This window comes from Fukomys damarensis, unplaced genomic scaffold (genome assembly GCF_012274545.1).
Source record: "Fukomys damarensis isolate Sample0158 unplaced genomic scaffold, DMR_v1.0_HiC HiC_scaffold_20, whole genome shotgun sequence".
NCBI lineage: Eukaryota > Metazoa > Chordata > Mammalia > Rodentia > Bathyergidae > Fukomys > Fukomys damarensis.
Genome location: NW_022900932.1, coordinates 10,201,128 through 10,217,669, shown reverse-complemented (window position 1 = coordinate 10,217,669; position 16,542 = coordinate 10,201,128). Strand labels below are relative to the sequence as shown.

General features: G+C 35.9%; 1 protein-coding gene across 4 annotated transcripts in view; it reads left to right on the top strand.

Annotated features, from left to right (window-relative positions):
- The window catches only part of Supt3h (SPT3 homolog, SAGA and STAGA complex component), a 372,704-nt gene that overhangs the window by 262,376 nt on the left and 93,786 nt on the right, over positions 1-16,542 (top strand). For all 4 annotated transcript variants that reach the window (XM_033766461.1, XM_033766463.1, XM_033766462.1 and 1 more), the window contains one exon: positions 13,431-13,506. In XM_033766461.1, the coding sequence (XP_033622352.1) occupies positions 13,431-13,506 (76 nt within the window). The remainder of the gene's footprint in view (positions 1-13,430; positions 13,507-16,542) is intronic.

Below are 16,542 nucleotides of genomic sequence, written 5' to 3'. Positions count from 1 at the left end.
GAACTCACACTATGTAGCCCAGGCTGGTCTCAAACTCACAGCAATCCTCCTGCCTCAGCCTCCTGAGTACTGGGATTACAGGCATGAGCCACCATGGCTGCAAAACCCTGTTTTTAAAAAAAGAAAAGACTATGGTATCACAGCATCACAATTACAAAAATACAAGCACTTGCTAAAAACAATTCTAAAAACTAGAAATTGTTAATTGAAAGACAAACAGGATACATGAACAATTTTTAAAGTTAAACAATTTATTAAGCAGAGGATTCTAGTATGAAGACCTATACTACTCAAGGCATGAATGAATAAAACAATCAAAACAAATTACAGGGCTGAGGATGTAGTTCAATGAGAAAGCATTTTCAACTTCAAAGGAACTGGGAGGCTTAGAGGGTGGGGAAGTGCTACCAAGTAGTGTAGAACACTCATTCATAGAAATGAAAGGGGAAACTAGCAAGGTTTGGTAGAGGTCACACCTGAAAGAACATACAGGGGCAGGTTAAGGATTTAGCTCAGTGGTTCTGCCACCTGCCTCACAAGAGCAAAATCCAATCCCCGTAAAAAAAAAAAAAAAAAAAAAAAAAAAAAAAACAGCAAAAGACATATATCATTAATTCCTTTCAGAATACTCCCTCTCACTTCAAATACACCATTCCTGCCACTTTCTGAAGCAGTTCCAGAAGTCCACATTCATGTTTTTACAAGATATAATAAAAAATGTCATGAATGCTACTGTTGAGTGCCATGTAATGAAAGTTGGGCTCATAAAAAATATCTTAATTTGTCCTCATTCGTATTGTTTACCAGATCTGGCCCTATGTGACTTCTGGCTCTTCTCCCAAATCAAAATGGCCACGACAGGTAAATGTTTTGAATCCATTCGGTACATCTGAGCAGCCAGGACAGCATAGCTGAAGACACTGAGGAAAGAGGACTTCTAGAACTGCTCCAGAAAGTATCAGGAATGATTGGATAAGTGTGTTTTAAGCAAGAGGGAGTATTTAAGGGAGATTAAAGGCAATGTCTTTTACTGTAAGAAATTTTTAAAATGTAAACATTTGTGGTATTTTAAATTTTTACCTTGTACTTCAGTAATCTTTTCTCTCTGTGCAGATTGAGAGTGATGACTTTTCATTAGCTCTAGGTTTCTAGGAAAAGAGTCAGAATTGGACAGTTCAAGAGAAATGAACCATCCTGCCAGGTGGCATTTATATTAAAATATAGAAATGAAAGATCACAAAATATTTAAAAACCTATTGGAATTGCTGTTCATCAAATCCTTTTTATATCACTCACCTTTCATGAGCCATTACACTAAATCTAAGATAGATTAAGTGTGACCAGTGCTTTCTAATCTTTTTGGAGTTAAGACGGTACTAGTGTTATTTGTTTGATTTAACATTGTCTTTTATCCTCTGAAGGGACTTTATAAAGTTTAAAGTTACATAAAATACATTTTTTAAATGTCAGTAAATGACATGATGAAAGACAGTCCTAATTTTAAAACTCAGGCTCCTCTGAGTGCTAAAATTCAGTTCTGAAAATAAATATCGTGATATACATGCAGTGAACTTTACACATTAATCATATACTACAATGACAGAGACAGCTACTTGCTACCTTTAATCCATACTCTGCCTTGCTCATCCAGAAAAAATGCAGCTTAATTCAGTCACATGATTGAGTTGTAGCCAATGAAATACAAGTGTAATTATTCTAGACTTTCTAGAAGTTTTCTTCAAAAAGCAGGAGTATACCCCTTTACTTTCATTCATACATTTATGCATTTTCATTTGTTTGTATGTGATGAGAAGCTGATATAAATCACAAAGACAAGGCCAAGACCACAGCATCAAAGCAGATACCTGAAGAGACTGAGGCTTTGGTGGCTTCAGGTATGGGATGTCACACTTGAATAGTTATTTCCAGAATTCATTTATGTGAGGAAAAGTAAAATTCTGTCTTACCTCAGGAATTATAATTTTGGCTTAGGTTAAATATAGTAAAAAAAGAATCATAACTGGTGAAGCCTGTGAATGAGCCTCCTAGTTTAGTTCTTTATATAAGTAGACTTTGTCTGACCAAAAGATTATGCTAGTAATGGTCTGATAAATGACAAGATTTGATACTTCTAATGTGTTTGGTGGTGATTGGATTCTGTCTTGTCTGATACTAGTAGAAAGCTAGGGTCTTGCATACAATTTAATTTGTGTCTGTAAAATGAATCATACGTTTATGATGTGTGACAGGCTTTTATGATGTACCACGTCCTGAGGATATGCATACTAACAAAATACACTCATTTAACTGTCCTTGTGTGACACTTGATGTGGTGAATAATATTCCTTTAAAGTTGTGTATAAATCACATTGTAGTTCATAGTGACTTAATATTTCTGAATCACAGATTTCTTGTCTCAATCTGCACCTTAAGGTGTCATGGAGGATTTGTGATAAACATACCTGGCTCCTTCCAGCACAAGAGTGATTAAGAAATAGTAACTTCCATTGACAAACTTCTTTATAAAAATATACGGTATAATCCCTGTGAGTATGTATAACAGTGGAATTTAGTTAAATGATTTTCCTTTTGTAGTGATTATGATGAAAAATAAGAAGTTTACCATATATGAGATCAGTAAATATTGAATTATCTAACATTACTGCCATCCACCAGTAAAATGACTGAAAGTGGTGCATACATTTTTTTGTAGCTGCTATATGAGAGAATTCCATAGCATTTGTCCACATATTAAATTACATTCATTTTAGAACACATTTCTACATCTTATCAAAACTACCCATTACTCAAATTTGAGGGTAAAATGAAATTAGTGTCTTATCAGGTCATTAAACAGCATTTCAGATAGAAATTTGAGATCATTGTAAATCTTATAAATATCTAGAACTGTGACATGTATTTGTAATGCCCTGTGAACGTTTAGATCGGAGTAAGGAGTTTTGTTATAGGAGTTGGAAATCAAGTAGAAAGAGCACTGATTTTGGAGTAGGAATCTTAACTCTCTAGCAGTCTTTCTTCCTTGATGAAAAGTCACAGAAACTCTCGTGAAAACATACGTTACCCCCTGTACCTTGTGAGATATGTATGACATGTTTGGGTGGCAAGGCTGGGTGAGGAGGACAGACCCTCTCTGCACTGTATCCCCTTTCATTGTTTCAAAATAAAAAAATTTTAAAAGCCAGAGAGTCAGTGAACTCCAGTTTCTTCCTCTGTTAAATGGAAATGACACTAGCTGATTTTCTAGCAGACCTGTTGTTGAGAGGACAGACACATAAAGCAGTAAGCAAAATCCAAGCTTGCTGCTGATCTTTCTTTCATCACCCATTTCACCACTTCTGCTTGCCCCTTCCTTGTGCTACCAGAGTTGTCCTTTGCTTCTTTAAAGCTTTAGCAGTTTTGTTAAGGTGAAATACCATCTCACATCCCTGGATCACTAACACAATGCTCTTTTCCCATCTGTCTTTGTCATCCATCCCACAATCTCCAGCATGCCTCCTAAGCCTTCTGACCTAAGCACTTGGCCCAATGGCCAGTGATGTTTAATAATGTAACACTCAGAATAATGCAGTTACCCATAAGTAAAGGCCTAATAAAACCTGGGCATCGACATCTAAGAGGAAGGGAATTTCATCAAGTATCCTAACAGAAACCATTTTGTTAGCAACTATAATTACAGGATTTGAATTTGTGATCCCTGGGGATTTTGCTGTTCTGAATTCTTGGAAGTCCAAGAGGCAGTCATTGTGCTCAGGCTTCTTGAGATACCTTTGCTGACTTCAAAAACAGCAAGGGTGGCTTCAGATCAGTCCCTGCAGTACTCTTCCAAGGCTTCACACTCACAGTGGTCATAAAGGTGATTTCTGCTTTTTACAAATGCTGGGTGTGATAGTGCACATTTATAATCCCAGCCCTCAAATTGCTGATGCAGAAAGATAACCAGTTCGAGGCTAGGCTGGACTACAAAGCAAGACCCCATCTCCGACAACATATAGAAATTGAGGAGAGGGGGATGCGCTTTGAAATTAGCTAAGCAGACTTTTAAGATATAAATTGAAAATTGTAATATTCTGAACATATAGACATTTTTCTTGTTTAGTATATGGAAATTTCTATTACATTTGAAACAAAGGCAGTTTTAACTATTAATATCACATTCTCATCATAGTCATATTTGGTAAACACTTTCACTTTCCCTTATTTTTCAGTGACTAAATCTTGGAATATTGGGAAATTGTTGTCCTCTTTGTTTCAAGTTAGCTTGTCGTAGCTGGCTCAGCCTCGGCTAATCTCTATTGATAACTCATGAAAACAGCTCAGTTAATTGTGAGAAAAGAAACTTTAGCTATGAAATGACTGACAGCATAGAGGAATAAACAATTTAATTTGTTTTGCTTTGTTTCTAATGTGAATGCAAATACTGTGAAGTTGTAAAAGCCTGCTTTTTCTCCATAATATATTCCCTTGAGAATTTACCCTAGACTGGTGACCTCGTCTCTTTACTGGAGCAAAATGTAATAGACTTCATTATTCATCTTTTTATAGTTTCATCTCTCTTCCTTTGTGTGATTCAGATTTGCTGTTTACCATATTTATAGTATTCCTATTTTTCAAAGTTTATTTATAGTTGTATTTTCCTTCTGTTGAAAATTCCTAATTGTGTAATTTAACCATCATATTAGGATACTTTCTTAGAATTCTGAAGGCTTACTGTATAGTCAGATTTTCAAATATAAACATAGTGAAACTATCAACAGAATTTATAGGTGGTAAAGCTGAAACTGGTCCTTTAATGCATCATTAAGACAGTTATCTCTGCCACTCCTTAATATTTCTGGCAGCAGTAATACAGCTTTCGCAAAGGGTGTGAGATGAGGTGATGGAACTCCTAGTTGATTGGCTCAGAAGAGCTCCAGTGCAGGGCCTGAGTCTGGTCTGGTCTGTGTCATAGGAGCTCTTTTCTAAGTGTTCTACAGAGGAGGCTGTTATTTTTACAACACACCACTGTGCCAGAACCAAGGAGAGATTTGATAGAGATGGCATAACATGATTCATAGTTTTCAAAGATCACTCTGCCTGATGTGTGGAGATTAATTGTGCCATCAGTATCACGGTCATCCTCAGTCTCATGGGTGACATGGCCTCTTTTGAAATCAGAAGCCCTGTGCTCACTCCTTGAAGGCCAGGAAGCATAGGACAATACAGTGGCTTTCACATTGTTTCCTGTGGCTTGTTTTGTTTTATTGAGAAATATCTTTCAGAGAAGGAGGGAAATTGGAGGGTTCTAAGTCTTTTCCTTGCCTCTATCAAAGCATCTCTTTTAGCAGTTTCATTTGTGAAGTTTCCATAAAATCTGTCTTGTATATAATTGTTTCCTTTTTAATTCTCACAACCATTCCCAACATAAGTGCGCTTAGCAAAATCCCTTGTGTGTGTAGTGAAAAGAATATAATAGAAAGAATATAGAATATACATTTTACTTGGAAAATAGATGGAAGAAAAATAAATGAATATTATGTCAAAGCAGTGATAAGAACTACACAGAAAACTGAAATAGGTTAATTGACAGTGCCATGGAAGGAGCTGCTATTTGATACTAAAGAGGTCACAGACAGCCTCTCATAAGGTGACCTCTGAAAACAGACCCAAAGGATGTGAAGGAGCCAACCAGACAGTAGTGTGGGAAGGACGTTTTGGACAGAAGCATGCCAAAAACACAAACCCTGGGCTGGCCTTTGCTTGGCTTTTTCAAGAATGTGGCTGTGGGGAGCCATAGGAGGTCAGGTCGGAGCAGTCACAGCAAAACTTGGAAATGCATGGGCTGGTTGGAGGGCTTCAGCTTTTACTCTGTATGTGATGTGACACTATTGGTGGGTTTTGAACATAAACAGCACAATTAATTTTCATTTCATTTTTTAAGAGATCAGTCTTGCTGCTATTTGGTCAATAGCCCAGGGATAGTCAGAAGAGTAGGAAGAGTGGAAGCAGGAAAACGCACTCACTAGATATTTACATCTTCTGAGAGAGAGGAGACTGTTGGTCTGGACCAGCATGGTAGCAGTTAAAGAAGACGATGATAAAAGTAGTTTATTTCAGATATATTTTGAAGGTAGTATTTATGGAATTTGCTTAGAAAGAATTAATTGCTGGATTAATCTTTGATAAAAATTTTATTTTCACATGTGAAAAACAAATCTGTGCTGAAAAAACTCAGATATGGGAGATTTGCAGTAGGCTGTCCCCTTATACCTGAGGAAGGTGCCAAGCTTGCTGTGTAAGTGCAGCCAGCCTCCTCTGAGTGTTCCAGTCTGACTGCTTGGGATTTACAATTCTAATTCAAGGATAAAGAGGAGGCATGAACTGCATTTCCCACAGTAATACTTTATATATGCATGTTTTTCAGGCAACATTCTGAACCAACCAAAATATTTAATCGCATCTTTACACGTTTGCCTAACTACAAAGCCATGACAGCTCTGGATATTAACTTCTTCAGAAATTTTCAGGAATGTTGTTCAGAATCTCTGAAGATCTAATACACGTTAGCCCCTGTACCCACTTTTTGATTTACAACCAAATAAAAACCACAAAAAAGGTTATAGTGTCTGCAATCAGGAAAAGGGGAGAGGGTGTCTTCTGTTACTTTAAAGAACCTAGTTTGGGCAGAAACTTGCATAGCTTCTTATGTTATTTGTCAGTGTAGATATTCCAGAGCATATTTGCAACTTCAGGTAAATAGTAGCTTATAATTTTTGCTTCTTTCTGAAGCTCTAGAAGGGCCCTTTTGTGTCTTTAAGAGATGAATGAAGGCCGCTCTCAATTACCATTTATTGCAAATTAACATTCATTGCAAAAGCAAGCTCATAAAAACATTACAATCTGTTTTATCAATCTTGTTGACCAAATATGGCACTGTGTGATTTCTGATTCTTCCCAAAAGTCAAAATGACCATGTACACTTTAAATTGATTCAAGACATGGAGGCAGCCATGACAACTTATGTAAAGACACGCATAAAAAGACTTCCAGAACTGCTTCAGAAAATATAAATAGGGATGGGATTTGTATATTTGAAGTGGGGGTTTTTTCAAGTATTTTGAGGAGAATTAATAGCAATGTGTCTTTTACTGTCATTTTTTCAAACATTCACTACAGTTTTGATTGCACCTCATTTTTCAGTAATCAATTATGCTTAAAATACATAGAAAAGGTAAAACTTCTGTATTCACATTAATGTTTTTAGGACTATAGGTTTCAGGCCAAAAAAGTCCAATATTTTGAAACAACTAATATCACAAATATCCTTCTGTGTACTTTTCAATAATACTTTGTACTTGCTGAAAATTACTCACTTTTGACATAAAATTCTGTTTAAATTTCTTGAATGTTTTAGAGTCTATAGCTCTTTCTCCAGGAAACTTCTCATGACTGCTTTAATACATTCTTAATACTTTTGACACATAAAATTGATAGGTTATGCATACTGCTCTGGGGAAACAAATTAGTACCGGTGGAAACCATCTTTTTAAAGCTGTGAAATAGAAAATATACTGTACTTTTTATTTGGTTCTATAGTTCAGTGAAAATTTGGGTCAAACCAAAGTGAACTTTTGATTTCAGGATATGTCATTAAAGAATCTGAGTTTGTAGCCTAAATGTTGCAGTAACATTCTGCTTTGTATGAGTGTGAGAGTGTTTATGTGTGTAGATGTATGTTTTTGTTGGTTTGTGAGAACATATATTTAAATGTTACATTGCTGATTCTCTGCCTTTTAAGAAATTTCCTATATAATCCCACTTCCAAAATTAAATATCATTAAATGTATGTGTGTTCTATAATTTCTCCATTTATAGGCCTGCATGCACACACATGCATGCACATGTGTGTGACATGTTTATAAATGTAAATAGAATTGAGATACATTAAACCTGATTATTTCATTTAATAATGCATCCTTGCAGCTATAACTTTTTTCCTTTTGAGACAAATCCTCACTATGCTTCCCAGACTGGTCTCAAACTCTTAGGCCCCAGCCATGTTACTGCATCAGCTTCCCAAGTAGCTGGAACTACAGCTGCGTACCACACCACACCCAGCTATATAATCTTTGAGGAGAGGCAAAAAGTAGTATAGATAAAAATGTAGAAAAGGACATAATGTTGTCTAGAAGAATAGATATTGTTCCAGAAGGGAAAAGTCAGTATAAACTGGGATGTTCAGGAAAAACTTCTTGGAGCAGGTGGGTCCTGTGATGGGCCTGGAAGAAAAGGAATGATGTACATTATCATGGGAATGAAGAGAGGAATGGCCAGTGCAATATTAGGGGAGGGCAGGAGATCATAAAACAGCAAGTGTGGAATCAATCAGGTTTAGTGAAAAAAAATGTGTGCCTAGGTAGAATGGCCAGGTTAGGTGGTAGTTGTATTTTTATTTATAGTAGTTATACCCATGATAGGTTAGGGGAGGCAATTTATGTAGCAGGAACTAGCCAAGAATCTGTTATAGTATTCCAGGTCCATAATGAAAAGTTTTACAGCAAAATAAAAAAGAAGGGAAACTATGTGTTTTGTTTTGTATTTTGTGATACTGGGAACTGAACCTAGGACCTTCTCAATGAGAAACAGCTCAAGCCATTTTCGAATCTTTTATCTTTAGACATGGTATTACTAAATTGCCCAGGTTGGACTTGAATTTGTAATCCTCCTGCTTCAGCCTCCCCAGTAGCTGTTGTTATAGGTATATACCACTGCTCCTAGTTTGCCATGCATTTTGAGAGAGGGATAGTTGACTTTTGGGTAAGGGAAATCTAAATTACAAACTGACCCACCAAGCAGAGTAAGCTAGGGTACCAAAATGCCTCTGCCAGCATCTCTTTCTCGGCCTCATCTTCCTTACCTATGGCGAGCTAGGGGATGATTCTTCAGTAGTCTGGTATTAGTGAGTTTTCAGTATTCTGCAAACATAGCACATCATCCATTCATAAACAGGCACAAACATTCTGTAAGTCATGCAGCTGAATGCTTTTGCTACCCGCACCATTTGACATTTTCTGGTTTATCAGTTCCTGTCCATGAGGTAGTTGGTAGATTATGATTGGCATTTTTCCTTTCCATATAGAAGAAACTTTATGTTTCAATGGTAAAATTTCTGAGAGTAATCCAAGTAAAATTTTTGGATAAAAGAGTTTGAGGTAGGAGTGAGAGTAGATAAACTTTCATTTGGTTTGAAAGTTATGTTCTGGTTCTGTTACTGAAGAAAGATAAATGTCATGTATCTTGAGAAGCTGCCAAGAGATATACCAGCATGTAGTTTCTGTACTGTAAAAGCACGTGGTAAGTTTCAGTGGAGTGCCAGCTGTATACACAGTCCAGCCTTCAGTCTCAGATGTATCTGTGAGACAAGGGGTAATTGTCTTTGCTGGAAGTAGTTTTCAAAGACACCACCAACTTCCCCTAACTGAAGTCAAATTAACAAATCTATACCAAGAGTATGTTATGTTTGTGATATTGAAAATCAAATTATATACCAGGTACTGCATATGCAGGGAGAGTTGCTTTCCTGTTTTCATTTGGATAGGACCCAGAACATGAGTGTATCTGGTGTGGAAGTCTAACTTCCAAGTTTGTTTTACAATTACCAGAAAAAATGCTGTAACTTCTCAGTAGTGAGATGAGTGACTGATAACATACCCATGCTCTTGACCTCTTTAAAAATCTGCTTCAGTTAAATGTCAAAACATTGTTGAATGGTAAATTTTAGGAATAATTCTTTCAAAGATCATTTTCTATGTGTGCTCCTATCTTGTAATACTCTGCTATATTGTAACACTATTAAGATTTAATTTCAGAAAAAGATGAATATGTTATGTATTTTTCTGAGTGCTCAAGTACATTGTTTGTTGATCTCTAAAGAAACCGGGGTAGGCAGGCTGAGCTGATTAAGCAGAAGAGGAACTGGACTTGCAGATACAAGAGCATGACTCATCTGAAGATGACCTTGCACTCACGTGTCAGGCTGAGATCAGGAGAACATTGTATCATTTGTGTGTTTTGTGTGAAGAAAGGCTGTGATGAACCAGCTAGGATTATTCAATAATTTTCTTATTTAAGAGATTTGTGTTTTCAGAATTCTAGCGATATGTTGTTATTTTGATTCTGGTTTCATGAACATATGGAATAGTCAAATGAACTTCACAATGCCCTTTCAGAGTGACACTTTCAAACTGACGCTTGCTTCCTAAGCTTGCTTCAGAAACCAGAACCTAAAAGGAGTAGAGCCTTCATTACAGAGAATAGGAGACACACGTCTTCTCCTAGAAGCCATGTGGACTCCAGCTTTGCCTCTTTCTAGCTTTGCCTCTTCATTAAGTGTATGTTCTCAAAGTTTCCATTAACCTCTCTAAACCACAGTGTTTTCAGCTATAAATGGAGCTATTAAAGCTGTTTCTCCTAGAGGTTGTGCTACTTTACACAGAGTGTCCATCAGTATTTTCATCAGGTTACTGTAGTAGCTTTAAGATTTTTTTTTCCCTTTGTACTTTTTTCTGGAGAGATTTCTTACAGTACCGGAATTAGAAAAGAACTAACACTGTACAAGTAGGATGTGTTGGATTATGACTGAGTGCTCTGAATAAAGGCAGATGGGAAATTGGAATCAGGATACCACCAGAAATAAAAGCCAAAACCATTAATATTTGGCCAATGTCTTGATTTTTAATGGCTTACAAACAGCTTACCCTCTCTGAAATGTATGATTTTGTTATGGCTGTACAGTTCCTGGTTAAATCAACTAACAGGACATTGGAATTTTGGCCAATGTCTTGATTTTTAATGGCTTACAAACAGCTTACCCTCTCTGAAATGTATGATTTTATTATGGCTGTACAGTTCCTGGTTAAATCAACTAACAGGACATTGGAATTTAAAAAAAAAAAAAAGTTAGAGATAGTTTTTTATAATGCACATAGGCTAGTTCAGAAACTGGGCTTCCTGGGCTTTAGTCTGGACTTGGTCACCTTTGGCAAACCCCTTCTCTCTGAACCTCAATATCTTTATCTTTTTAATGAAGAGGCTGGAACAAGATAAACTTTAAGCCACTCTGTAGCTCTCTTTTACCATGCCCATAATCTTACTGATAAGTAACCACCTTGCATGTTTCCTGTGTGCCAGGCTCTAAGTAAATGGCTGCCAGGACGTGCCCTCCGGCCAGCTGTCTGGTGCTGCTAAGATCTAAGCTTCCTGCTTAGATGCTAGAGGAACTGAAAAAGAACAAAGATGCATAGTGGACAAAGGAGAATGGGCACTAAAGAGGGTTCTGAAAGGAATGAAGTTAGCTGTAATAATGTAGGGTTCTTCAGATGCTTCTGAGAATCATTGAAGTGTAGTCAGACTACAGGCTTTGCTGTCCAGAACCTTCACTTAGCGAAAGCCAGCTACTCAGGTGACCTTAATCCTATAGGATGTTTTCCTACATTCAATGTCTATTATTATTCATTGCAGATAAATATCAACTATATAAGCATACATACAGGGAGGAAATGTTGAATCTCTTTAGGAGCATTTGGTTTTTTCCATAGTTAGATGATCTAAATCCTTTCTTTACACTACACATTGGGTGGATAAGACTGCCACTTTAGCAAGAGTGGCAGAGAAGATATATAGGAATACAAGGAAATTGAGGGACCAGTTACATTACGGTGATGATCATTATTTGCCCTGTAGAAAAATGGTGGCATTTGTTTAAAATGTTCATTATTTATTTGCCATGTGTCAGATTTATTTGTAGGAGCTAAAGCTTGAAGCCTGAAAGGGCCCCGCTATAGTCAGACATACACATACAAATGTTTTGTACAAAAAGCAAACATACATTCATAGATACATATAAATGAGATAGTGTTATCAGTCTTAGAGGATTTTTTAGGTAAATACATTAATAATGCATTTATTATGTGCAAAACACATAAATAAGTTTTTCCTGGCTTTCTGTTTTCTATCAGCAAACATTTGAGTCATTTGTCAATACACAAGAAAGAAAAGGCTAAGAGTAAACCATGCATTTATATATTCAAAGAGCCTTCCAAGTACATAAAAATTTACCCAGAAACACACCCTTTTAAGGGTATATGGTATTTCTGATACATGCAGAAGACAATGCACATGACTGTGTACATAAATATATACATGTGTGTGAGCATTTTATATGTTAAGTATTTATTTGCTCATAAATGCTTGAAAAGGGTATTTGAACCTCCATAGTAAATAAGGGAAGTCTGGATTTATGTCTCCAAATAAGTATGTTTGTAAATTTTTATTTTGGGGGAGGAGGCAAGGAAAGAAAGAAAAGATAGAAAAAGATAAGGAAGGAAAAAATAGCAGTCTTAGGAGGAACCACAGCAGTTAGCTGTTTTTAACCTGAGCTTCTGCCCACCCCGCTTATGTTTTCTGTATTCAACTGTAGCTGACACACCATTATTTGTTCCACCAGCTGACATATTGTTAATGTTGACCACTCACTCAGATCAAAAAAAAAAAAAGAATAACTTCAGTTTTAAAACAGAAAAATATCCATAGACATTAGAAGAAGCAGTACTTATGTAGTCCAACAACTGTGATAAAGATAAGTTTCTGAAAGTCCTTCCAAAGCAGAAAACAATTTTAAATCTCAGGCAAGTTTTTTCCATTGCTGGCCAGAAACTCATTCCAAGAAGCACCAGCCTGTCCCATTTCAAAATGCTTCCTTTACCAGGAAAGTGGAAGTGGTCATATTCTTTCCCACCAGACCATGGGTGAATTATAATTATCCTATCTCTTGTGAGACAGAGAAGCTGCAAACATCTGCTCTACTGAATCAGAAACCCACGGATAAAACTATACCAAACTGAATCATACCTGGACTTAGATTAAAGGATTTGTGTTGTGTTTACTTTGTTCTTTATTTTTCTTTGCAATTTAAGATATGAATTTATTACCTCTGCTACCATATTCTGATGGGAAATATATGAATTTCATTTGCTGATTCCTGTTTTGGCACAGAAAAATTACTACTTTAAAGTAGATGGGCAGTAATAGTTAATAATGGTTTTTCTGTTTGGTTAACATACCCTCACAGTCCTCTTTAGAACAATGTTAGAATGAAGAAACTTTAAAAATACACAATCTAAGAAATTCGGTCTTTCAGCTTTAGTTTCAGTAACAAAGAAGCAGAAGATAATACGTTAAATTCTTTCTGAAGGAACAAGGTTCACAATTGTTATTACCGTGATTTTATATATCATGATATGTGTGTGTGAATGTGTATTATAACTGTTCACTTAAGACTATAGAGTAAGAAAAGAAAAATGGTACATTACTTCAAACATAAGTTTTAGCTGTCAGTCTATCTCTTTTACAGTATTTCTTTTTCTTTTTAACAGAGAGCAGAAAGACAGACTCGAATTATGGATTCAGCTCAATATTCAGAATTCTGTGAAAGTCGACAATTAAGTTTCTGTAAGTAAGCATTTAACTGCTTAATTGTTTGTATAAGAGATTGTGTTATCCTCTGTGTTCCTTAGGAATTGGTATATTTAATGTGTGCATAGTTACAGCTGTCACAGAAACAACTTCTGCATTGTGGGGAAGTGAAAAGATTTTTCCAGATTCTATTGTTCTGTGATAGTTTTAAGGGATTTTAAAGAGTATTAGTAATACATGGAAAGCCATTTTAATTATCCAGATTACCTTGAGTCAAAAAATTCCCTTTTTATTAATATTCTTTTCCACTTTCTTAGTCATATTTTTACTAGTACTGCTGGCTGTACTTAACCTGCAGTAGTCTGTACTAGTACATTCATGGCATTGGAAAGCCCCAGTATTAATTATAAATACAAAATGTCCTTTTCTGAATATTCAAATCAATAGTCTTTTCCATTTCTGTCTTTAACTGCCTGCTATGGCAAGCCTTCAGTATTAGCCTTCACTAGACCAAGATCTCATGACACTAATAACCTAACAATAAAATTAGTTCTTTCCCATCACTGAACACAAAGTACATAAAGACTCGTGGTAGTGGACTAAATTATAAAGCAAAACACCCTTACAGCAACAGTTCAGCAATGACTAAGGCTCTTAGGGTAAAGGTCAAAGAGAAAGTGGATGAAAAGTCCAGTTAAAAGTATGATCAAGTAGCACATGACCCTGGTCTGAGGGAATATAGAAACAATGATATCTTTAAACGAAAAGCTATTTTGTGATCATAGTCACAGCATAATTGATTTAGAAAAAGAAAAGGAGAGCTTAATTTATGGATCATAAAGTACAAATAAATGACACATTTCAAATAGTGCCCCATGTAAATGTCAGTGAAGCATAGGAAAACATGTTTTGGAAGACTTTTCTGAACTAAATATACTTTCCAATTGGACCAACAATTTGGCATCAGACATCTGTGAAGCATTAAGTAAAGGACACTTCAGATCATGGCAATTTCAGCAAATGAGAGGTTTTGTGTTGTAATTTTTAGATTTAAAAGTGGCATTTGGGTCTGATAAATATAAATCTCTAGTTTATAAAGTAACATTTAGTGCAGATGAACTATTTTTTAATCGTACTTACTTTAATTCATTTAAAGGACCAAAAATTTTATTTCACACTAATAGTCTTAAATTTCCTAATATGCTTTTTATTTGAAAATTAGATTTTTTTTGTTCATTTTTTGTTTTTAACACAATAAACTAAAATGGATTAAGAATTTTCCTTTCTGTATAAAAAAATAATAATCATAGTATAAACAGTATATTACACTTAACTTTCTTTTCTGGAGAGTGAAGAGATTGTTTCTGTTAGGTACATAGGGACCTCCCTAGAAAATCCTGATGAAAGAGTCCATTTTATCCATTACCAAGGTCAAGAGTGCTTAGTCAGGTGGGTTGGCAAACCTAAAAACCATTCCTACACTTGTCAGTCTCCTGGGCTTTCTTCATTTTCTCCTTTCCACAAATTACCAAGATACAGGGACTGTGGTCCTGCCATCCCTGTCTTCGTGTTTGACCAGAGCAGTCACTGGGATTCCTGGTACACTTGTAATTATGTTTATTATCACTTTATGGGCAGAGTATAAGTGGACCCATCAGGACATGGGTCAAATTCAATAACCATTCTTGTGTGTACAGAGGTCAGTCTTTTCAATCTGATGCTAATATTGATACACAAACCTTGCTTTCACTATGGTATGTCTGGTAAATCATTTTCCGATCTTTTTCTTTCAATTTTTGTATTTCATTTTTATAACAACTAATATCTAGATTTAAAAAAAATCAATCAGAATCTCAGTATTTTAACTGATGAGTTCAATCTCTGTCTAATAACTAATACATTTAGCTTTGCATATGCTGTCTTAATTTGTGTTTTAAATCTATTGTGCTCTTTTATTTGCTTATTCTCTCCTTTTCTCTATTTGTTGGATTGAATTTTATTCCTTTCATTTTTCCTGTACTAGTTTGTATATCCTAAATTCTGTTTTTACTATTTCAGTTTTTATCTTTAATTTTTTAATGTATACCCCAGAGTTAATGTGGGTATGTATTTAAACTTTCCATCTTGGCCTGGTGTCATTTTCCTGAGGCACTATGCGTACTTAAAGCACTCACTTTTGTCTTAAAAATGACTTTATTTTGCCTCCATATTTGAATGATTGTTCCTGGGTACAAAACTGTAGGCTGATAGTTATTTGTTAAAATATGATTCCATTGTCCTTCAACTGGTAGAAACCTGCTCTCTGTTTACTTAGATTTTTTCCTGTAGAAGAAACAAAGAGAATGCAGTCTTTGCCTCTCGGTCCTTTGCTGTTGGGAAACTCATGGGTAGACAACCAGTCACTGTCCAATAAATAGGGAAGGGAGTAGGGAACACTACCAGGGATGCACCAGAGAGGTCTACTGTCCGAGAAAATCTCTTGTCAGTGCAAAGAACAGATTTATTTGAAAAGGTTAGAGTTGCAGAAGAGTTTCTTCAAAACATTGCAGAGCTCCCTTAGGAAACAATCAGAATGGGAAAAACTGGTGAGATGGTAAAAATCAGGAAAGAGGAGACAGGAGAGAGAAAGTAGAATATATAATCGCTTCTTGGCCTTTTGACTAAGATCAAGTGAGAAAATAGAATATTGCAAGAAAGTTAAATTTTACTAATGATAAGAAAGACAAACTGCTTATGAGAGTAACTTTAAATTTTCCTATGAAATCATTATGTAGAGTTGTTATTCAGGTCAGGCTGAAAACTCAGGTAGTTTCAGAATCCTGTGGAACTCTTGTCCTTTGTGTAGGATTCTATTTATTGTTAGTCAATTTCCAGATGACCCATTCTCCTGATACTTTGGCAAGAGGAATGAGGAGGAAGGATCTCATTCCCTCACCTCTTCTTTAGACTAACTGTACCATCCTGGAAGGGCCCATCGCTGAGGCAAGGAGTTAACTCATAGAGTCTTCACCTGTCAACAGAGAAGCATCAATTCAAGTGTTTAAAGGCCCCCATCCATCTTTTTTTTTTTTT